This window comes from Oncorhynchus kisutch, unplaced genomic scaffold, assembly GCF_002021735.2.
Source record: "Oncorhynchus kisutch isolate 150728-3 unplaced genomic scaffold, Okis_V2 scaffold1029, whole genome shotgun sequence".
In the NCBI taxonomy this organism is placed as follows: Eukaryota; Metazoa; Chordata; class Actinopteri; order Salmoniformes; family Salmonidae; genus Oncorhynchus; species Oncorhynchus kisutch.
In genome coordinates, this window is record NW_022262974.1 from 19,871 (window position 1) to 43,081 (window position 23,211).

Genomic DNA, 23,211 nt, shown 5'->3' on the forward strand with positions numbered 1-23,211 from the left:
AGGGGAGGCAATCAACATAGAAAAAGATGTCCATGCTCTTATTCATTTGCATATCGGGGCTCATGCCACAGCAGGCGCCTCACATGTTTTGGGCGAAGAGGGGGGCTTGATATACAATCATGACCCTACAGTGGAAGTGGATCAAGGGATGATGTTTGTCTGATGAGGAAGGGGATGCTGTATGTATGCATGTACACACCAGACATTTTAATTATTGATGTAACCAACCTGATTCAATTATCAGCTGTTTTTCAAAGCAGATGACAGTCCAAGGGGAATTTACTGTGTATATTAAACGTGTACACTCTTGTGATGGGAGACGAGCATGCAGGCACTCTGGGACCACGGATAGAGGAAGGACTTTAAAGTGGCAAGGGCGGAGATTTATTAGGGGGAGGAGATGAGTGGGATGGGGGGGGCAAAAGGAGTAAGACTGACTGCTCCATGGGCCTGCTTTAGCCCTAGCAGGGAGGGAGGTTAGACCTCCTCTAGGGAGCCTACCTCTCCACCCTCACCAGATGAGTCTCTGTACACTCACTCCATCATATCCCCTGATGCCTGGAACACTAGGGGGCATCCCTAAACCCTAATCCTGCTCTCATGCTGTGACCCCCCCCCAACCACCCTCTCCACCAGATCCCCCCCTGTCCGTCCGTCCACTGCAGTTGTGTTGTCCTCCTACAGCTCCATCCCTTTATCTCACCAGCCAGAGGGTCCTCAGGCAGAAAGGAGGCCATCTCACCCCCCCCCCCCAAACCAGTCCCATCCCAAATGTTTCATCTTCCACACGTCTCTGATGCCTTAGTTCCACTTTGCTCTATTTTTAGGCCTGTTATGCAGTTAGTTGGCTCTTTGTTGACGACGAAGAAAAAATAAAGTGTCTTCCAATGAGTTGAGTGTGATCTGGCTACGCAGTTGGTAGCTATAGGTTTTCTACTTCCTGTTGAACCACCATACCACAGTACAACAAGCCCTTCACTTGTCCTTGGGTTCCCTTACTATGAGCGGTTCCACAAAATACCTTCCTTATCTGTGCTTCATAAAATAAAGAATATGCCAGATTTCCAATATGCTGCAAACACCTGTTGAAATGGTGCAGGGAGTGTAAGAAATGAATATGGAGATACCGAGAACTCATGCAGACAGCTCCACATCACCCAGAACCCATGAACTCATGTCTAACCGTAGCTCTACAGTGGACTACTTTGTTTTCTCTGTGGCGCGAGCCTCAATGAATAGCAGCTTTTAATGCCACCTTCTCAGGAGGGAAACCCCATGTGTATCATGTTACTGATCTGTGTTTTGTGCCTTGGGCAGTGGGCGTTCTGTAACCCTTATAGACTTTATAGGAAATCAGATGCCTCTCCCGTCCCTCACGACTCCCCTCACCACGTAAAAAGGTGTCAGAAACAGAAACGCTTTGTTCTTAAAGGAAAAAAGGCAGAGGTGGCCCCGAAGAGGAGGGTGGGGGAACAGCGTCCTCATCTTGATCAAGTCCAATGCTTGGCCAACCGACGAACGAGAGGAAGCAAGGGACCGGGAGATAAAGAACATGTTTCATCTGCCTCTCCATCTTTCTCGTTCCCTCCCTCATTTTTGTCTTGAAGACATTTGTCTGTCTCTTACCCGAGTTTGTATCTTTTGTCGACACATCAAGAGCCTCTCCCAATGTCACGTTCTGTCAGAATTCTATTTCCTCTGATGCTATCGGCTGGAGACTAGCAAGAGAACATGGCCTCTTGAACAAATGAATGACTGAAATGGTCTTCGCTTTGCTTCCATCAGCAACCAATTGGATACGACCACACCGCGATCGTTCTCGCTTGATCAGAACCCCCCACAAACGCTGTTTCAGAACATCTCCTCAGAGGAAGCATCACGAATCAGTCAAGATCGCAGTCTGTTTGCCATCACACATGTTCTTGTTGAAGTTCTATGAAAGCTTGGATGTGTTCCTTTAGCTGCTTAACTGACCAAGACATTTCCTTTAAATCTTTTAGCTCTATCAGTATTTTTTAACCATCGTATATCAGCTCTCTCCATTTCATGTGCCATATCTCATCCTCTTCTGCTGAGGAGCGTGACCATCTCTCTTCCCTCTTTCTCTCCTCCCTCCTTCCCTCCCGGAGTTAAAAGCGCTCATTCTGTAATGAGCCATTAGTGTAGCCATGTGGCTCTGTTCAGCGACATTACATGAACCCAACCCACAGACAGAAGCAGAGACTGTTTCCTTCAATTCTGAGACTAGTTCTACCATTATGCAACACTTGGCAAGACCTCTCACTCTCCAGGTTACATAGTAGCGACTTTGAACACTGCCTGGTGACGTCACTGTTGACCTGAATCCTAAATAACCATGCTTTCTTTGTATATAACAGCAATTAGATGTTTGAAAGCCCAACAGCCGGCCAATGAGCTAAGTGTCCTGTGGGTGTACGTGTGCCGAGAGGGGACTTTCTAAAACCCACGGCCGTCTACCCGTCAGACAAAGTGGCAGCGCATTCTGCCAGTTATGTTTTCATATGCCCACAAAGTTGACGTATTGTACAACTCGTATTGACATTACTAGAAGCTTAGGCACCAGTTACTTCCCTTGTAATAAACTTGAAAAGGTACTGGAGATATTTTGTTCTAAAGAGTTCCACTGATATCATTCAGCTGCCCTGGGAAGTACAGTATGTTTCATTGTCCATTATTAAGATTCTTCTGTTATTAACAGTTTTTTTTTAACAATCTTTTGTCTAACTCTTTCTTATACACAGTACCCAGATACCTGGTTAAGGTAGAGGATAACTTTCCTCATTAGCTCCTAATGCCAGCCATTCATTACCAGTGTCACACGCCCTAATGACACAATTAATCTACTAGAAATAGACCATAAGAACAGCTACAGTAGAAATCTAGGATTCTCCTCAATGTCTTCCTTACTGTAACTGTCCATGGCTGAGAATAGATGGAAGACTGATTGTGACCAGGAGACTGAGACATTTCCTGTTCTCTGTAATACCACGGAGACTAACATTAACAAGGAGGAGACTGAGACAGGGCCTGTTCTCTACAGTACCACTGAGACTAAGATTATGGTTTTCATCTACTTGCTGTATGCCCGGTGCCAACTTGGACATAGTGGTCCTTAGTACGTGGCCGCATGCCAGCGCCTCGCTAGGCAGCTCAGGAACCTCTCCACCCAGTTGACTGCCATCTTTCTAAACCCTTTTCTTTCCTTTATTCCTTCCCCGGCAATTTGCTCCGGGTTCTGTCTCCAACAGAATGGTAATCTCCAGCTGAGCCTTAAAGCCCAGAGGACCGAGGGGAGTGGAGCCCCGGCCCAACGGAGTATGCTTGGGTTGTATCCAGATTCATACCTTCATACCGACCTTGTGCCAAACCGGGATATTCAGTAATACCGACACAGAACACAAGGGGCGCTGTTTTCAAACCCCACTGATACTCTGAAATCCGAAGGTTAGCAATGCTAAAAAGTCCCATAGAGAATGCTAACTAAATGCTAACAAGCCTATTGTGAAGATTTTATACAGTCTGACCTAAACTACACAACTAACTCAAAAATGCTACTTACGGTTTGCTGCACACACAACAAATATAAGCCACAAGGCTCTTGATCCAAGAGGGAATTCTCTGCAGCTAGATAGTTAAATAGCTACTAAATTAGCAAACCACATGCACAACTGCAGAGCATTTAGCACATTTTTGACAGTTAACTTAATAGTTATAAGATATCTAGCTGGCAAACATTTAGTTGTGAATTCCATACTGTAATTTGATCACCTGGCACATGCTTCACAACAGTGACTCACAAGGCCCCAGTCTTTTGTCCTAGTGGGCTTGTAAACATACACCACATGTAAACTTGAAAATGAAAAATTGTGACAGGTGAAATGAACAACACGATCTTTATCTCCTAATGTATTGCACAAGTTTACTGCAGGTATTTATAATCTTTATCTCCTAATGTATTGCACAAGTTGACTGCAGGTATTTACTTAAAAAGTAGCTACAAATATTCACATTTTATAAAATTTAAAAAACTTCACTTGTATTGAAAAACGTCTCATGGCTTTTTCCAAATACCCTGGTATACGGTGTGTGTATATACGGTATACCGCCCAAGCCTAAAACGGTCTCTGACCGAGAGCGTCCTACGTACACATACAGATATACAGCTGTATAGACACACACACACACACACACAAATGGACACACACAACTGTCATAGACATGTCAGGACTGTTTATGATATGAGGATATAACCTCTGAAAGTCACACGATTAACAGATATGTCAAATAAATAGTTCCCAATGCTTTCCCTGCAGCAGCCTAGTCACACTGACAGACTGACAGCTCACTCTGTGTACTAGTCAGTAATTGCTGTGAATGATGCCTCCTCTACATTCCGTCTAATGGCTCGTGTCGTTACAGAGAAGCTGTAGTGAAATGAACCAGACTTAATGTATTTCCTAGAGTTATGAATCAGATGGATGTATATCCTCCTCAGGCCCTCTTTGTAAAATAGCTTTATGTTTATGGAGGGAGATGGAGCCCAGGTATTCCCAGTTGTTGGCTGTTTCTGTGATTGAATATTTTGTTGATGATTAGATTGTTTACATTTTATATTGGCGTGTGTTTTTTATTATGGGAGGTGAGGAGAATTTTCTCTCAGTGCCCAAGGAAAATATGTTGTAACTCTGTAGAATGACACTTATTTATTATCTTCCCTTTACTCAGATATACAGGGGAATCAATTCCCTGTGTGTGTGTGTGTGTGTGTGTGTGTGTGTGTGTGTGTGTGTGTGTGTGTGTGTGTGTTCATTTATATGTGTAATATACAGCAAATCCCACACCACTCTGTTCAATATCCAAGGTCATGGCACTGCTGGAATCTGTCATATAAACAGATAGTCTAGTCTCCCTGAATAAGCATCTCCTCAGTGTGTCATGGTGGATAGATATACTATGGTCAGCATACATTTGCATATAGAGTTGTATTTCTCCATATATATATATACCCCATATGTTTAGTTTCTATGCATTTTGGCATTGCCCTCGACTTGATTCCTTTGACCTGCAACCAATAGAAATGCCACAGTCTCTCTGACATTCTTTCCCTGTGTTGAGACAACACGATTAACAGTCGTCTAGAATGAAATAGAAAGCAGATATACCCATGTCTAACCACAGATTGTTCTGAGAAAGCACCAAATGACATTTTTTCACATTGCTGTGGGTAGACTGTGGAATAGCGCCAGTACAAGTGCATTAAAACATTATAGGGTGGGTTTGACAGTTGGTGTGGAGCTCTAAGGTCACACTTTGCTATGTAGAATATGTACCAAGTCTAGACTGTATTTTCTATATGTGTTCATACACCAGTCAGTGGTGTTTGTGTTGCTCCCCTCTTCCATTAGAGATGTTGTGCATGTTTAGTCTCCCTCTTTTTGTATTGTGTTTCGTTGTGATTATTCCAGCGTGATATTAGTGTGTTTTTGTGATTCCTTGTCATGCTGAGAGCTCTTTTTTTGTCACGTGGTTATTTTGTGTGTTTCTTCTGTTTTCTTTTTTGTTCTCCTTTATTTCGCTGTCCTTTCCTTTCTCTTCTACTCTCTGTTCCTTTTGGATGCCCGCCATCCGTCCACCTCTTTCTCCTTCTCTCTCTCGCTGTCTTCTTCACCTCCCTTCACCTTCCATCCACCTGACCACTACTCATCTCCCACCACTCCACCCTCAAAGATGTAGCCCTCCCCACCCCTCCTCCCCCCTCACTGACTCCTGACACTACTGACCATGTAACGCCAGGCTCCAGAGGTGTGGCTAACCCCACTGGCCCCACCCCTTCCGCCCCCCGTGACGTCGTGGCCTCGCTGGTCTCCACACGCTTCATCAAGCTCACCTGGCGCCCTCCTGCTGAGCCCAACGGAGAAGACCTCACCTACTCTGTCTACTTCAATCAGGAGGGTACCAACAGGTAGGGACCCTAGGCAGTACAGTATTACACACTACTCAGTGTATTATAGCAGGTAGGCCCTCTATTCAGTACAGTACATCATACACCCTGCTGAGGGCCCCTATAGCATACACCCTGCTGAGGGCCCCTATAACATACACCCTGCTGAGGGCCCCTATAGCATACACCCTGCTGAGGGCCCCTATAGCATACACCCTGCTGAGGGCCCCTATAGCATACACCCTGCTGAGGGCCCCTATAGCATACACCCTGCTGAGGGCCCCTATAGCATGTACCCTGCTGAGGGCCCCTATAGCATGTACCCTGCTGAGGGCCCCTATAGCATGTACACTGCTGAGGGCCCCTATAGCATGTACACTGCTGAGGGCCCCTATAGCATGTACACTGCTGAGGGCCCCTATAGCATGTACACTGCTGAGGGCCCCTATAGCATGTACACTGCTGAGGGCCCCTATAGCATGTACACTGCTGAGGGCCCCTATAGCATGTACACTGCTGAGGGCCCCTATAGCATGCACCCTGTTGAGGGCCCCTATAGCATGCACCCTGCTGAGGGCCCCTATAGCATGCACCCTGCTGAGGGCCCCTATAGCATACACCCTGCTGAGGGCCCCTATAGCATACACACTACCCAGTGTACAGGTAGACTCTTGCTATGTAATGGTGTGTAGTCTGTAAATACAATACTGTCCACTCAGTAGAAATCAAGTGATGTAGTATGGCTTGCCTTCTTTTGATAGTGTGTGCACTAACTGGGCTGTTGATAGTGTGTGCACTAACTGGGCTGTTGATAGTGTGTACACTAACTGGGCTGTTGATAGTGTGTGCACTAACTGGGCTGTTGATAGTGTGTGCACTAACTGGGCTGTTGATAGTGTGTGCACTAACTGGGCTGTTGATAGTGTGTACACTAACTGGGCTGTTGATAGTGTGTACACTAACTGGGCTGTTGATAGTGTGTACACTAACTGGGCTGTTGATAGTGTGTACACTAACCGGGCTGTTGATAGTGTGTACACTAACCGGGCTGTTGATAGTGTGTACACTAACCGGGCTGTTGATAGTGTGTACACTAACCGGGCTGTTGATAGTGTGTACACTAACCGGGCTGTTGATAGTGTGTACACTAACCGGGCTGTTGATAGTGTGTACACTAACCGGGCTGTTGATAGTGTGTACACTAACCGGGCTGTTGATAGTGGGTACACTAACCCGGGCTGTTGATAGTGGGTACACTAACCCGGGCTGTTGATAGTGGGTACACTAACCCGGGCTGTTGATAGTGGGTACACTAACCCGGGCTGTTGATAGTGGGTACACTAACCCGGGCTGTTGTGTGTGTGTGTGTCTCAGGGAGCGTATCCTGAACACCAGTCGGCCAGGTGAGATGCAGGTCACCATTCAGAACCTGATGCCCGACTCCAAGTACAAGTTCCGGGTGGTGGCACACAACAAGAACGGCCTGGGAGAGAGCTCTGCTGTCCTCAAGGTGGCCACCCAGGGTGAAGGTAAAACACACACACACACAGACAAACATACTGTATACTCTACAAACAAACATAAACACTTACACAGGGATAAACATGAACCCAGACCACCCCACTGTCGCTCAGAGGACTACAGTCCTCTCCTATCTAGGCCGTAGAAACATCCTCTGTAGTGGTTGTTCATTTCCTTCCAGTTACTTACCTGTGTGTGTGAGAGAGGTGTGTGAGATGTGTGTTTAAACATGACCGCCCATACTGTGGCTGAGGAAGAAGGGTGTGTGTGTGTTTGTGAGAGAGGTGTGTGTTTAAACATGGCCTCCCATACTTTGGCTGAGGGAGAAGGGTGTGTGTGTATAGTGGGGTATGGTAGGCAGGCTGAATTAAAATCCATCCTCCTTCCTTCCAGTTCTCCAATCCGTAATACCTCCTCCGTCAAACATTGACACTGTATCCATTCACAGTGTATACAAAACTTTGACACTGTATCCATTCACAGTGTATACCAGGCCTTTTTAGGATGTTGTGACTGGAGCGTTTTCCCCTCACAGCTCTACAGTAGACATGCTAAAGGCTTCCCCCTCCATGGCACAGTGGAGGTGAACACCCTTCTATTCATTTCTCCTCCTCTCTCCCTCATCACGGCTCAGCCTATTCATTTCTCCTCCTCTCTCCCTCACGGCTCAGCCTATCCATCTCTCCTTCTCTCTCCCTCACGGCTCAGCCTATTTATCTCTCCTTCTCTCTCCCTCACGGCTCAGCCTATCCATCTCTCCTTCTCTCTCCCTCACGGTTCAGCCTATCCATCTCTCCCTCTCTCTCCCTCATCACGGCTCAGCCTATCCATCTCTCCTTCTCTCTCCCTCACGGCTCAGCCTATCCATCTCTCCTTCTCACTCCCCCATCACGGCTCAGCCTATCCATCTCTCCTTCTCTCTCCCTCATCACGGCTCAGCCTATCCATCTCTCCTCCTCTCTCCCTCACGGCTCAGCCTTATCCATCTCTCCTTCTCTCTCCCTCACGGCTCAGCCTTATCCATCTCTCCTTCTCTCTCCCTCACGGCTCAGCCTTATCCATCTCTCCTTCTCTCTCCCTCACGGCTCAGCCTTATCCATCTCTACTTCTCTCTCCCTCACGGCTCAGCCTATCCATCTCTACTTCTCTCTCCCTCACGGCTCAGCCTTATCCATCTCTCCTTCTCTCTCCCTCACGGCTCAGCCTTATCCATCTCTCCTTCTCTCTCCCTCACGGCTCAGCCTTATCCATCTCTCCTTCTCTCTCCCTCACGGCTCAGCCTTATCCATCTCTACTTCTCTCTCCCTCACGGCTCAGCCTATCCATCTCTACTTCTCTCTCCCTCACGGCTCAGCCTATTCATCTCTCCTCCTCTCTCCCACCATCACGGCTCGGCTGTTGCCCAGTTTCTGGGTCAGTCTCTGCCTCTCTACCTGTGTCCTTTGCACCTGGCACTCCATAATGTGTGCCGGCGGGAGCCTAACTACCCGTGGGGATAGCAAAGGGGGCAGCCAGTGCCAGGGACAAATTTGTCTGTCTGTCTGACAGCATCTCTTCTAGGTTATAAATGAAGGTTTAAACTGTTGACCTGATTCCAAGTACCCGACCTGGACCGACCACACTGCATCCCTCACTGTATATATCTTACAGACACCTACTATATATACTGACAAATGAGAGCCTCCGTGTACTGCCAGGCATATCTGCAGCTAACGCACAGCAACGGTACATGTTCCTTTCCCTTAGAGAAGAATTGGGGTATTTGTCAGTGAAACTGGGTCTCAAGTATTTTCCAGGCGTAGTTTGTATTACATGTAGAATCAACATGGTCTGTCTGTTAAAACACTGCTATAGGTTCCTTGTGTATATACAGTGTATTTTGATTTGTTGAACACTTTTTTGGTTACTACATGAATGTGTTATTTAATAGTTTTTAGGTCTTCACTATTATTCTACAATGTAGAAAATAGTTTTAAATTAAGAAAAACCCTTGAATGAGTAGGTGTGTCCAAATGTTTGACTCATACTGTATATACACTACCATTCAAAAGTTTGGGGTCACTTAGAAATGTCCTTGTTTTTCAAATAACTTTATTTTTGAAATGTCCATTAAAATGACATCAAGTTGATCATAAATACAGTGTAGACATTGTTCATGTTGTAAACGATTATTGTAGCTGGAAACGGCAGATTTTTTATGGAATATCTACATTGGCGTACAGAGGCCCGTTATCAGCAACCATCACTCCTGTGTTCCAATGCCACGTTGTGTTAGCTAATCCAAGTTTATCATTTTAAAAGGCTCATTGAGCATTAGAAAACTCTTTTGCAATTATGTAAGCACAGCTGAAAACTTGTTCTGATTAAAGAACAATAAAATTGGCCTTCTTTGGACTAGTTGAGTATCTGGAGCATCAGCATTTGTGGGTCCGATTACAGCCTCAAAATGGCTAGAAAGACCTTTCTTCTGAAACTCACAACATTAGCAATGTCTACACTGTTTTTCTGATCAATTTTATGTTATTTTAATGGACAAAAAATTTGATTTTCTTTCAAAAACAAGGATATTTCTCAGTGACCACCACACTTTTGAACAGTAGTGTACATGCATACACACGTCATCCTAAACACCACCGAAGTTCTCTCTTGAGGACCAGGTATGGTTAATGATGCATTACATTTGCCACACAGCTCAGTTTCTCAGACCCTATCGTTATCCGTCTAGAGACTACATCCTCTAGTAGATGTGTGGCTCTCAGCACCTGCTACCACAGTCTTGTGTTAAACAGCTACGCCGGTCGGCACCAGAGCTGTTAATTGAATGTAATGACCCACGTCCCTGCAGAGCAAACAACAATGGAAACACCCCTCTCCCTCCTCAAACACTTGGTTTAGTCCCAGCCGCTCTCTCTCGGCTAACCAATTCCAATTAACTTAATACTTCAAATAAATTCCTCTGTAAACCAAGCATGACCTTGTCTGTCCCCGCTCCCCCCTCTCACCTACTGCAATACCATGCTAGAGGGATTGGTGGGATGATGTGGGGAAATGACCACAGCATGTGTGTCAGGCTTTGCGGTTTAAGAAAAAAACAAGGGGACATTCCAAAATGGCAGTCTTTCAAATTGGGACAGAATTGTCTCCAAGTGATTGAATGAGAGTGTGGTTTTGTGCAAGTGTGGTTATATGATGTGGCTTACATATGAAAAAAAATACAAATATTGAGATTTGGGGGGGAAATGCCTTCCTGTGTCTTTTTATTTTGGGATTCATACTAAGTGTCCGCTGTATCCTTTGGTGTTTCCAGTGCAAGTTCCTGGCCCCGCCCCCAACCTGCAGGCTGTGTCGACCACACCCACCTCCGTCACCCTCAGCTGGGACACGCCCCTCACTGGTAACGGAGACGTCCTCACCTACAAGGTCTACTATATGGAGAAGGGTCTGGACCTGGAACAGGTAAGACCCAGTGTGATGGGTGGGGGAGTTAGATGGCCCTATATGTTGAAATAGTGATCCATCATATTCTATGAGAGAGATTAGTCTTGTGATGATATAACAACAAGACTGCAAACAAGCAAAACAGAACAGTGAAATGAACCGTTGCTTTTCCCGGTTTAGCATCAGCACCATATAGCCCATTGAAGTGTCCCAGCTCGGTCACAGCCCAGTAGACTGCCTTGAAACTCCTGTTCCCCTGAAGTTCCAAAGCCTCTGCTCTATTCCCACTCTATCAGATAGCTGGCAGCACCACCCTCCCCATTCCCCAGTCTCCCAGCAGGCCACAGTGCAGCGCACCGCAGCACAGCCTCCTGAGTCATCCAGCCCTGCCAGCCCAACCAGCCAGGCGTTAAAGAGCCTTTAATATGATAATGGATGAAATGTCAGCCAGCACAACGAGTAATGATGCTGTTGCTGCTGCCGTCCCTCGCTCCCTAGAGGAGAGAGAGAGAGAGGCTGACAGGAAGAGAAGAGGCTTATCTGACGATCTCTTTATCTGAAAAGAGAGGAACAAAGGTTGAATCCAGAGAACAGGGTAGCTAACGGGGTGTTGGAGTGGATGAATTATTGAGGCAGCGACAGGGAAGGCTTCAGGAAGTGGCATGTCTACAGGGAGGAAGCTGTCACAATGGCGCGCCTGACTTAATTTGAACAGTTAGGCACTGTGGTTTTACTACCCAGGGACAAAGATTAGGGCAGTACCCAAATAGAAGGGGATTTTTTAAAATAAGTAGCTAGTTTTCCATCCAATTGACAACAGATTTTTATGCAAAAAAAAATACAAAATCTGCATCAAAACAATATGCGCATTTTCCCACCAGATAACTGTTTCCATCAAATTGACTTGTTGCGGATAAAAGGCTGTGCGTGATGACGTAGTGCCCATAAAATAACTTTTGTGATTAAACTCCCATGTACAGAAGAAGAAAAACAGTGAAGTGTTTCTATCTCATTTCCAACAACTGATGGTTTTGTCACAAAATAATGTTGCGTTATATAGTGAATGTGCCAACTCTGGTCGTGGCATGTGCACTATAGACAACAGCTCGCAGATACAATGTGTGTATAGCCTACATTCATGGCCAAAAGTTTTGAGAATGACAAATATTAATTTCCACAAAGTCTGCTGCTCCAGTGTCTAGATATTTTTGTTAATGTTACTATGGAATACTGAAGTATAATTACAAGCATTTCATAAGTGTCAAAGGCTTTTATTGACAATTACATGAAGTTGATGCAAGAGTCCAAATTTGAGGTGTTGACCCTTCTTTTTCAAGACCTCTGCAATCCGCCCTGGCATGCTGTCAATGAACTTCTGGGCTACATCCTGACTGATGGCAGCCCGTTCTTGCATAATCAATGCTTGGAGTTTGTCCGAATTTGTGGGTTTTTGTTTGTCCACCCGCCTCTTTAGGATTGACCACAAGTTCTCAATGGGATTAAGGTCTGGGGAGTTTCCTGGCCATTGACCCAAAATATTGATGTTTTGTTCCCCCGAACCACTTAGTTATCACTTTTGCCTTATGGCAAGGTGCTCCATCATGCTGTAAAGGGCATTGTTTGTCACCAAACTGTTGCTGGATGATTGGGAGAAGTTGCTCTCTGAGGATGTGTTGGTACCATTCTTTATTCATGGCTGTGTTCTTAGGCAAAACTGTGAGGCTGTGAGTGAGCCCACTCCCTTTGCTGAGAAGCAACCCCACACAAAAATGGTCTCAGGATGCTTTACTGTTGGCATGACACAGGACTGATGGTAGCGCTCACCTTGTCTTCTCCGGACAAGCTTTTTTCCGGATGCCGCAAACAATTGGAAAGGGGATTCATCAGAGAAAATAACTTTACCCCAGTCTGTCCCTGATGTTTTTCTGAAGGGAAGTGGCTTCTTTGCTGCCCTTCTTGACACCAGGCCATTCTCCAAAAGTCTTCGCCTCACTGTGCGTGCAGATGCACTCGCACCGGCCTGCTGCCATTCCTGAGCAAGCTCTGTACTGGTGGTGCCCCAATCCTGCAGCTGAATCAACTTTAGGAGACGGTCCTGGTGCTTGCTGGACTTTTCTTTGGCGCCCTGAAGCCTTCTTCACAACAATTGAACCACTCTCCTTGAAGTTCTTGATGACCTGATAACTGACTTTGCAATTAATTGCTATTCATCTGGTCACTCTTCATGACATTCTGGAATATATGCAAATTGCCATCATACAAACTGAGGCAGCAGACTTTGACAAATATACATTTTCATATTCTCAACTTTTGGCCACGACTGTACATGATAAGATTATTATTGACAAAAGAGCAAGATTATTTTTATCATCATGTAATCAGAATAAGACCCTTGATATTTATTGGAAAGGAGCGTCAAGCTCGTCACTGTGCGCTTTCACCACCCTGTGAAGTTCATCATATATAAAAAAGATTAAGAACAGACACTAGCCTTCAAGGCAGAGTTCCTCTGTCCAGTGTCTGTGTTCTTTTGCCCATCTTAGTCTTTTCTTTTTATTGGCCAGTCTGAGATATGGCTTCTTCTTTACAACTCTGCCTAGGAGGCCAGCATCCCGGAGTCGCCTCCTCACTGTTGATGTTGAGACTGGTGTTTTGCGGATACTATTTAATGAAGCTGCCAGTTGAGGACTTGTGAAGAGTCTGTTTCTCAATCTAGAGACACTAATGTACTTGTCCTCTTGCTCAGTTGTGCACCGGTGCCTCCCACTCTTTCTATTCTGGTTAGAGCCAGTTTGCCCTGTTCTGTGAAGGGAGTAGTACACAGCGTTGTATGAGATCTTCAGTTTCTTGGCAATTTCTCACATGGAATAGCCTTTATTTCTCAGAACAAAAATAGACTGACGAGTTTTAGAAGCAAGTCCTTTGTTTCTGGACATTTTGAGCCTGTACTCGGACCCACAAATGCTGGTGGTCCAGATACTCAACTCGTCTAAAGATGGCCAGTTTTATTGCTTCTTTAATCAGTACAAGTTTTCAGCTGTGCTAACATCATTTCAAATGATCAATTAGCCTTTTAAAATGATTAACTTGGATTAGCTAACTCAACCTGCCATTGGAACACAGGAGTTTCTGATAATGGACCTCTGTACACCTATGTAGATATTCCATAAAAAATCTGCCGTTTCCAGCTACAATAGTCATTTACAACATTAACAATGTCTACACTAGGGATGCACGATATATCAGTGAACACATCGTAATCAGCCAATACTCGCAAAAAATGCCAACATCAGTTTCGGCCGATGTCTAGTTTAACGCCTGATGTACAAAACTGATGTCAAAGCTGACGTGCATACCTATATAATGAAGGTACATGATGTAATGGCGCCACGTAAAATGTTGCGCTATAAGTTAAACACAGCATTCCTAACCTAGCCCACAATGTCTGCTGTGTGGATCGAGCAGTCAACAAGTCATTTGAAAAAGTAAAAACATTTCAGTGAGACAACTCAAAGGGGAAATCCATTATAGCCAAGATAATGGGATTCATTGCCCTTGACAATCAAACGTTCTCTGGGTGATGTTGGCTTTCGCCGACTGGTCGAACACCGGTACAAACTACCAAGTGTGCTATTTTTCAGATGTTGCCCTAACGGAGTTACACTGTAATAGCGTCACTATTAGCTTCACGACATGCATACTATGGAAAGCCGTTTGGGTCTTTTTTGCGTGTCAAAAAAGATACAGTAGCACTGTCAAAGCTGTACTAAAAAGTCCGCAAACATCTGCCACGAACGATGTGTTTACCATACCGCGTTAGTAATAAAGCATAATTTGTTCGACCAACTTCTGGGGTAGCTAGCTTTAGCTTGGTACCTAGCTAGCACCAATACAACCAGCCTAAAAACTGCAGTCGTTTTCATTATTCTTAGCAATGATTCCTTGTGAGTAAGTATTAGCTAGGTTGCCACTTGTTGTTCGCCTATTGAAATTGAACTTCAGTTCATGAAAATAAATAGCTAGCCAGCTACTTAACCCTGTTTCCCAAAGCTAAAGTTATAAGCAGCCAGCTAGCTTCATCTGGCTAGTGAGGCTCGACCTGACCAGGTTATGTGTTGTGAAGCTAGCCACAATAAGGATTAGGCACAATAGTGGAATTTGCGGTTTGCCTTCAAAATAAAAGTATGCCATTGACAGTGATGCAAATTAATACAAATTGTAGAATTATGCCATACTTTTATTTTGAAGGCTAATCGCAAAGTCCATTATTGTGGCTAATCCTTATTGTGGCTAGCTTCACATGATGGGTCCGACCACCATTAATGAAATAAGAACTCTCTTATGAATTAGGGTTATTTAGATGTTAGCTAGCTAACTATAGCTACTGAAAAGATTGTCATGTTATTTATTATTAAACGACTGAACAACAAAACAGCACAGCAAGTAAGTGAAAGAAATAGGTTTTGATTATGTTTTACTGGTAATGGGACATGCATAAATGCCAACAAAATAACTTTTTGGGTTGTGTGTGTGTGTGGGCGGCAGCGTAGCCTAGTGGTTAGAGCGTTGGACTAGTAACCGGAAGGTTGTGAGTTCAAGCCCCCGAGCTGACAAGGTACAAATCTGTCATTCTGCCCTTGAACAGGCAGTTAACCCACTGTTCCCAGGCCGTCATTGAAAATAAGAATGTGTTCTTAACTGACTTGCCTGGTTAAATAAAGGTTAAAAAAAAATAAAAAATAAAAAAAGTGAAACTAGGAAAATCAGTTAAGAACAAATTCTTATTTACAATGACGGCCCAGACGATGCTGGGCCAATTGTGCGCTGCCCGATAGGACTCCCAATCACGGCCCGATGTGATACACCCTGGATTCAAACCAGGGACTGTAGTGACGCCTCTTGCACTGAGACGCAGTGCCTTTGACCGCTCCGTCCATGTGTGTTAACTATTTAACTGTACTAGAATGCTTATCGGTATTGTGGTTTTTGGCAAGGAAAATATCGGTATCGGCCAAAAATGTCATATCAGTGCATCACTAGTCGACACTGTATTTCTGATCAATTTGATGTGATTTTGATGGACAAAACAAGGACATTTCTAAGTGACCCCAAACTTTTGAACGGTAGTGTAGGTGTCAGAAGGGAGGAAGCAGAGAAGTAGTTGTCATCCGCATGGCAATGATGGGAGAGACCATGTGAAGATATGACGGAGCCGAGTGACTTGGTGTTTCCACCAGTTGTGATAGTAGTAGGGGTTGTGGTAGTAGTAGTTGTGGTGGTGGTGGTAGTAGTAGTAGTAGCGGTGGTGATAGTAGTAGTAGTAGTAGTAGTAGCGGTGGTGATAGTAGTAGCGGTGGTGATAGTAGTAGCGGTGGTGATAGTAGTAGTAGTAGCGGTGGTGATAGTAGTAGTAGCGGTGGTGATAGTAGTAGTAGCGGTGGTGATAGTAGTAGTAGCGGTGGTGATAGTAGTAGTAGTTGCAGCGGTGGTGATAGTAGAGGTAGTAGTAGTAGCGGTGGTGATAGTAGTAGTAGTAGCGGTGGTGATAGTAGTAGTAGTAGCGGTGGTGATAGTAGTAGTAGTAGTAGCGGTGGTGATAGTAGTAGTAGTAGTGGTGATGATAGTAGTAGTAGAGGTGATGATAGTAGTAGTAGAGGTGGTGATAGTAGTAGTAGCGGTGGTGATAGTAGTAGTAGCGGTGGTGATAGTAGTAGTAGCGGTGATGATAGTAGTAGTAGAGGTGATGATAGTAGCAGTAGAGGTGATGATAGTAGTAGTAGAGGTGATGATAGTAGTAGTAGAGGTGATGATAGTAGTAGTAGAGGTGATGATAGTAGTAGTAGAGGTGATGATAGTAGTAGTAGAGGTGATGATAGTAGTAGTAGAGGTGGTGATAGTAGTAGTAGAGGTGGTGATAGTAGTAGTAGAGGTGGTGATAGTAGTAGTAGAGGTGGTGATAGTAGTAGTAGAGGTGGTGATAGTAGTAGTAGAGGTGATGATAGTAGTAGTAGAGGTGATGATAGTAGTAGTAGAGGTGATGATAGTAGTAGTAGCGGTGGTGTTGATAGTAGTAGTAGAGGTGATGATAGTAGTAGTAGAGGTGGTGATAGTAGTAGTAGCGGTGGTGATAGTAGTAGTAGCGGTGGTGGTGATAGTAGTAGTAGCGGTAGAGGTGATGATAGTAGTAGTAGAGGTGATGATAGTAGTAGTAGAGGTGATGATAGTAGTAGTAGAGGTGATGATAGTAGTAGTAGCGGTGATGATAGTAGTAGTAGAGGTGATGATAGTAGTAGTAGCGGTGATAGTAGTAGTAGAGGTGATGATAGTAGTAGCGGTGGTGATGATAGTAGTAGTAGAGGTGATGATAGTAGTAGTAGAGGTGGTGATAGTAGTAGTAGAGGTGATGATCGTAGTAGCGGTGGTGATGATAGTAGTAGCGGTGGTGATGATAGTAGTAGCGGTGGTGGTGATGATAGTAGTAGTAGAGGTGGTGAATAGTAGTAGTAGAGGTGGTGATAGTAGTAGTAGAGGTGGTGATAGTAGTAGTAGAGGTGGTGATAGTAGTAGTAGAGGTGGTGATAGTAGTAGTAGAGGTGGTGATAGTAGTAGTAGAGGTGGTGATAGTAGTAGTAGAGGTGGTGATAGTAGTAGTAGAGGTGGTGATAGTAGTAGTAGAGGTGGTGATAGTAGTAGTAGTAGAGGTGGTGATAGTAGTAGTAGTAGAGGTGGTGATAGTAGTAGTAGTAGAGGTGGTGATAGTAGTAGTAGTAGAGGTGGTGATAGTAGTAGTAGTAGAGGTGGTGATAGTAGTAGTAGTAGAGGTGGTGATAGTAGTAGTAGTAGAGGTGGTGATAGTAGTAGTAGTAGAGGTGGTGATAGTAGTAGTAGTAGAGGTGGTGATAGTAGTAGTAGTAGAGGTGGTGATAGTAGTAGTAGTAGAGGTGGTGATAGTAGTAGTAGTAGAGGTGGTGATAGTAGTAGTAGTAGAGGTGGTGATAGTAGTAGTAGTAGAGGTGGTGATAGTAGTAGTAGTAGAGGTGGTGATAGTAGTAGTAGTAGAGGCGATGATAGTAGTAGCGGCGGCGATGATAGTAGTAGCGGCGGCGGTGATAGTAGTAGCGGCGGCGATGATAGTAGTAGCGGCGGCGATGATAGTAGTAGTAGAGGCGGTGATAGTAGTAGTAGAGGCGGTGATAGTAGTAGTAGAGGCGGTGATAGTAGTAGTAGAGGCGTGATAGTAGTAGAGGCGGTGATAGTAGTAGTAGAGGCGGTGATAGTAGTAGTAGAGGCGGTGATAGTAGTAGTAGAGGCGGTGATAGTAGTAGTAGAGGCGGTGATAGTAGTAGTAGAGGCGGTGATAGTAGTAGTAGTAGAGGTGGTGATAGTAGTAGTAGTAGAGGTGGTGATAGTAGTAGTAGTAGAGGTGGTGATAGTAGTAGTAGTAGTAGAGGTGGTGATAGTAGTAGTAGTAGTAGAGGTGGTGATAGTAGTAGTAGTAGTAGAGGTGGTGATAGTAGTAGTAGTAGTAGAGGTGGTGATAGTAGTAGTAGTAGAGGTGGTGATAGTAGTAGTAGTAGAGGTGGTGATAGTAGTAGTAGTAGAGGTGGTGATAGTAGTAGTAGTAGAGGTGGTGATAGTAGTAGTAGTAGTAGAGGTGGTGATAGTAGTAGTAGTAGTAGAGGTGGTGATAGTAGTAGTAGTAGAGGTGGTGATAGTAGTAGTAGTAGAGGTGGTGATAGTAGTAGTAGTAGAGGTGGTGATAGTAGTAGTAGTAGAGGTGGTGATAGTAGTAGTAGTAGAGGTGGTGATAGTAGTAGTAGTAGAGGTGGTGATAGTAGTAGTAGTAGAGGTGGTGATAGTAGTAGTAGTAGAGGTGGTGATAGTAGTAGTAGTAGAGGTGGTGATAGTAGTAGTAGTAGAGGTGGTGATAGTAGTAGTAGTAGAGGTGGTGATAGTAGTAGTAGTAGAGGTGGTGATAGTAGTAGTAGTAGAGGTGGTGATAGTAGTAGTAGTAGAGGTGGTGATAGTAGTAGTAGTAGAGGTGGTGATAGTAGTAGTAGTAGAGGTGGTGATAGTAGTAGTAGTAGAGGTGGTGATAGTAGTAGTAGAGGTGATGATAGTAGTAGTAGTAGTAGTAGAGGTGATGATAGTAGTAGTAGTAGTAGAGGTGATGATAGTAGTAGTAGTAGAGGTGATGATAGTAGTAGTAGTAGAGGTGTATGATAGTAGTAGCGGCGGCGATGATAGTAGTAGCGGCGGCGATGATAGTAGTAGCGGCGGCGGTGATAGTAGTAGCGGCGGCGATGATAGTAGTAGCGGCGGCGATGATAGTAGTAGAGGCGGTGATAGTGTAGAGGCGGTGATAGTAGTAGTAGAGGCGGTGATAGTAGTAGTAGAGGCGGTGATAGTAGTAGTAGAGGCGGTGATAGTAGTAGTAGAGGCGGTGATAGTAGTAGTAGAGGCGGTGATAGTAGTAGTAGAGGCGGTGATAGTAGTAGTAGAGGCGGTGATAGTAGTAGTAGAGGCGGTGATAGTAGTAGTAGAGGCGGTGATAGTAGTAGTAGAGGCGGTGATAGTAGTAGTAGAGGCGGTGATAGTAGTAGTAGAGGCGGTGATAGTAGTAGTAGAGGCGGTGATAGTAGTAGTAGAGGCGGTGATAGTAGTAGTAGAGGCGGTGATAGTAGTAGTAGAGGCGGTGATAGTAGTAGTAGAGGCGGTGATAGTAGTAGTAGAGGCGGTGATAGTAGTAGTAGAGGCGGTGATAGTAGTAGTAGAGGCGGTGATAGTAGTAGTAGAGGCGGTGATAGTAGTAGTAGAGGCGGTGATAGTAGTAGTAGAGGCGGTGATAGTAGTAGTAGAGGCGGTGATAGTAGTAGTAGAGGCGGTGATATAGTAGTAGAGGCGGTGATAGTAGTAGTAGAGGCGGTGATAGTAGTAGTAGAGGCGGTGATAGTAGTAGTAGTAGAGTGGTGATAGTAGTAGTAGTAGGGTGTGATAGTAGTAGTAGTAGAGGTGGTGATAGTAGTGTAGTAGCGGTGTGATAGTAGTAGAGGTGATGATAGTAGTAGTAGCGGATGGCGGTGGATGATAGTAGTAGTAGAGGTGATGATAGTAGTAGTAAGGTGATGATGGTAGTAGTAGAGGTGATGATAGTAGTATAAGGTGATGATAGTAGTAGTAGAGGTGATGATAGTAGTAGTAGAGGTGATGATGGTAGTAGTAGAGGTGATGATAGTAGTAGTAGAGGTGATGATAGTAGTAGTAGAGGTGATGATAGTAGTAGTAGAGGTGATGATAGTAGTAGTAGAGGTGATGATAGTAGTAGTAGAGGCGGTGATAGTAGTAGTAGAGGCGGTGATAGTAGTAGTAGAGGCGGTGATAGTAGTAGTAGAGGCGGTGATAGTAGTAGTAGAGGCGGTGATAGTAGTAGTAGAGGCGGTGATAGTAGTAGTAGAGGCGGTGATAGTAGTAGTAGAGGCGGTGATAGTAGTAGTAGTAGAGGTGGTGATAGTAGTAGTAGTAGAGGTGGTGATAGTAGTAGTAGTAGTAGAGGTGGTGATAGTAGTAGTAGTAGCGGTGGTGATAGTAGTAGAGGTGATGATAGTAGTAGTAGCGGTGGCGGTGATGATAGTAGTAGTAGAGGTGATGATAGTAGTAGTAGAGGTGATGATAGTAGTAGTAGAGGTGATGATGGTAGTAGTAGAGGTGATGATAGTAGTAGTAGAGGTGATGATAGTAGTAGTAGAGGTGATGATAGTAGTAGTAGAGGTGATGATAGTAGTAGTAGAGGTGATGATAGTAGTAGTAGAGGTGATGATAGTAGTAGTAGAGGTGGTGATAGTAGTAGTAGAGGTGGTGATAGTAGTAGAGGTGATGATAGTAGTAGTAGCGGTGGCGGTGATGATAGTAGTAGTAGAGGTGATGATAGTAGTAGTAGAGGTGATGATAGTAGTAGTAGAGGTGATGATAGTAGTAGTAGAGGTGATGATAGTAGTAGTAGAGGTGATGATAGTAGTAGTAGAGGTGATAGTAGTAGTAGCGGTGATAATAGTAGTAGCGGTGGTGATAGTAGTAGCGGTGGTGGTGATAGTAGTAGTAGCGGTGGTGGTAATAGTAGTGGTGGTGATAGTAATAGTGGTGGTGGTGATAGTAGTAGTAGCGGTGGTGATAGTAGTAGTAGCGGTGGTGATAGTGGTGGTGGTGGTGATAGTAGTAGTAGCGGTGGTGATAGTGGTGGTGGTAGTGATAGTGGTGGTGGTAGTGATAGTGGTGGTGGTAGTGGTGATGGTGGTAGTAATAGTACAAAACAAGGAGAAGTACAAAATAAATCTACAGAAGCACTACTTAACTTTGTGTGTACCACCTCTCTTCTCAACCTCTCAGGACGTAGACGCTGGAGCTCTGTCCTACACCTTGATGGGTCTGAAGAAGTTCACAGAGTACAGCATTAGAGTGGTGGCCTTCAACAAGCACGGTTCGGGAGTGTCCACAGGAGACATCACCGTCACCACCCTGTCTGATGGTAAGCAGGGGACAGATGAAGGAGCGGAACTCTTCCTCTCTCATAGGAGAAATGGGTAGATCACAACGGGCAGTCTTCTTTCTGAAGAGGAAGATGTTAAAGACCTGGTGTGTTAAGGTGATCTCTCTTGAGTTCTAAAGAGTAAAACACCTTGTTTTTACCCCTACAGTCCCCAGTGCCCCTCCTCAAAACCTCACTGTGGAAGTTCACAACTCAAAGGTAAGCACAAGTCAGCCACTTCTCTTTAGCACGCAGACACTCTCCCTACCTCTCAGGTGATGTGATAGCTGTGGGCCTAACCCTGTTTTCCATGCCATTAGCTCTTGTCAGTGGGCTCAGCTCACACACAGACTGCTAGCGTTGTGCTTGAACCCTGTATCGATCCACCCAGCAAGCGGCTGGAGACTGGGCCTGTGAAGGCTTTCGTCTCTCTCTATCACAACTCCTACAGCCTCACACATCTAGAGGCTCATCTCACACAGGAAGGCTTTCTATCCAGCTCACTTGTGTCCGTTTGTGAATGAGCCAGGAGTCAGGAGCTCTTGCTGTTGCAGCACATGGAGATGTGTTAAACTGAGTGAGGACCTCTTGCTGCTTGGTGTATGTAGTACCACTATAGAGATGGGGTGTATTTAGTACCACTATAGAGATGGGGTGTATTTAGTACCACTATAGAGATGGGGTGTATTTAGTACCACTATAGAGATGGGGTGTATTTAGTACCACTATAGAGATGGGGGGGGGGGGTGTATTTAGTACCACTATAGAGATGGGGGGGGGGGGGGGGGTGTATTTAGTACCACTATAGAGATGGGGTGTATTTAGTACCACTATAGAGATGGGGGTGTATTTAGTACCACTATAGAGATGGGGTGTATGTAGTACCACTATAGAGATGGGGTGTATTTAGTACCACTATAGAGATGGGGTGTATTTAGTACCACTATAGAGATGGGGGGGTGTATTTAGTACCACTATAGAGATGGGGGGGTGTATTTAGTACCACTATAGAGATGGGGGGGTGTATTTAGTACCACTATAGAGATGGGGGGGTGTATTTAGTACCACTATAGAGATGGGGGGGTGTATTTAGTACCACTATAGAGATGGGGGGGTGTATTTAGTACCACTATAGAGATGGGGTGTATTTAGTACCACTATAGAGATGGGGTGTATTTAGTACCACTATAGAGATGGGGGGGGGTGTATTTAGTACCACTATAGAGATGGGGTGTATTTAGTACCACTATAGTAGCATGTATTTAGAAATGGATTCAGTCTGACTTGCATCTAGAACTGGTTTGTGACCTTATTTGTTCTGTTTACTGGTCAATCAGAGCAGGTTTTACTTTGTTCTTCCTTTGTCAGACTTGTCCTGTATGTTACTGTTTGATACCAGTAATGAATGGCCTTATATGGATGAATATCATTATAAAATACATTTCTAATTAGATTAAAACACAAAATGCAATTTGTCATTTTAATGGTTTAATTTGCTCTGTCCTGTGGGCCGTGTCAGTCAGCCAGGCCCGAGGGGTGAAAACTAACATACAAGGGGAAGTGTAGTCTCAACATGTGAACCACAACCCCCCCCCCTCAATTTAACTTGTATTTTAGAGAAGGGGGGAAGGGGTGAGGGGAAAGATTGTAGCTGAAATACGAACGCACTATAAGAAAATGGAAATGAACTAATTGAACACACTTAGCACAGATTTAATTAGTGCTGTTCCCCCAACTCATGGATGTGTGTTAATGTTGGCACGCCTGT

At 44.7% G+C, this 23,211-nt stretch overlaps 1 protein-coding gene across 1 annotated transcript in view; it reads left to right on the top strand.

Annotated features, from left to right (window-relative positions):
* Positions 1–5,714: 5,714 nt before the first annotated feature.
* neo1a (neogenin 1a) overlaps positions 5,715–23,211 on the top strand; it is a gene marked incomplete at its 5' end in the record, with an annotated part of 54,163 nt that continues 36,666 nt past the window's right edge. The window contains 5 exons of the mRNA XM_031817449.1: positions 5,715–5,983; positions 7,337–7,491; positions 10,791–10,939; positions 21,305–21,443; positions 21,613–21,662. Of these exons, the coding sequence (XP_031673309.1) occupies positions 5,715–5,983; positions 7,337–7,491; positions 10,791–10,939; positions 21,305–21,443; positions 21,613–21,662 (762 nt within the window). The remainder of the gene's footprint in view (positions 5,984–7,336; positions 7,492–10,790; positions 10,940–21,304; positions 21,444–21,612; positions 21,663–23,211) is intronic.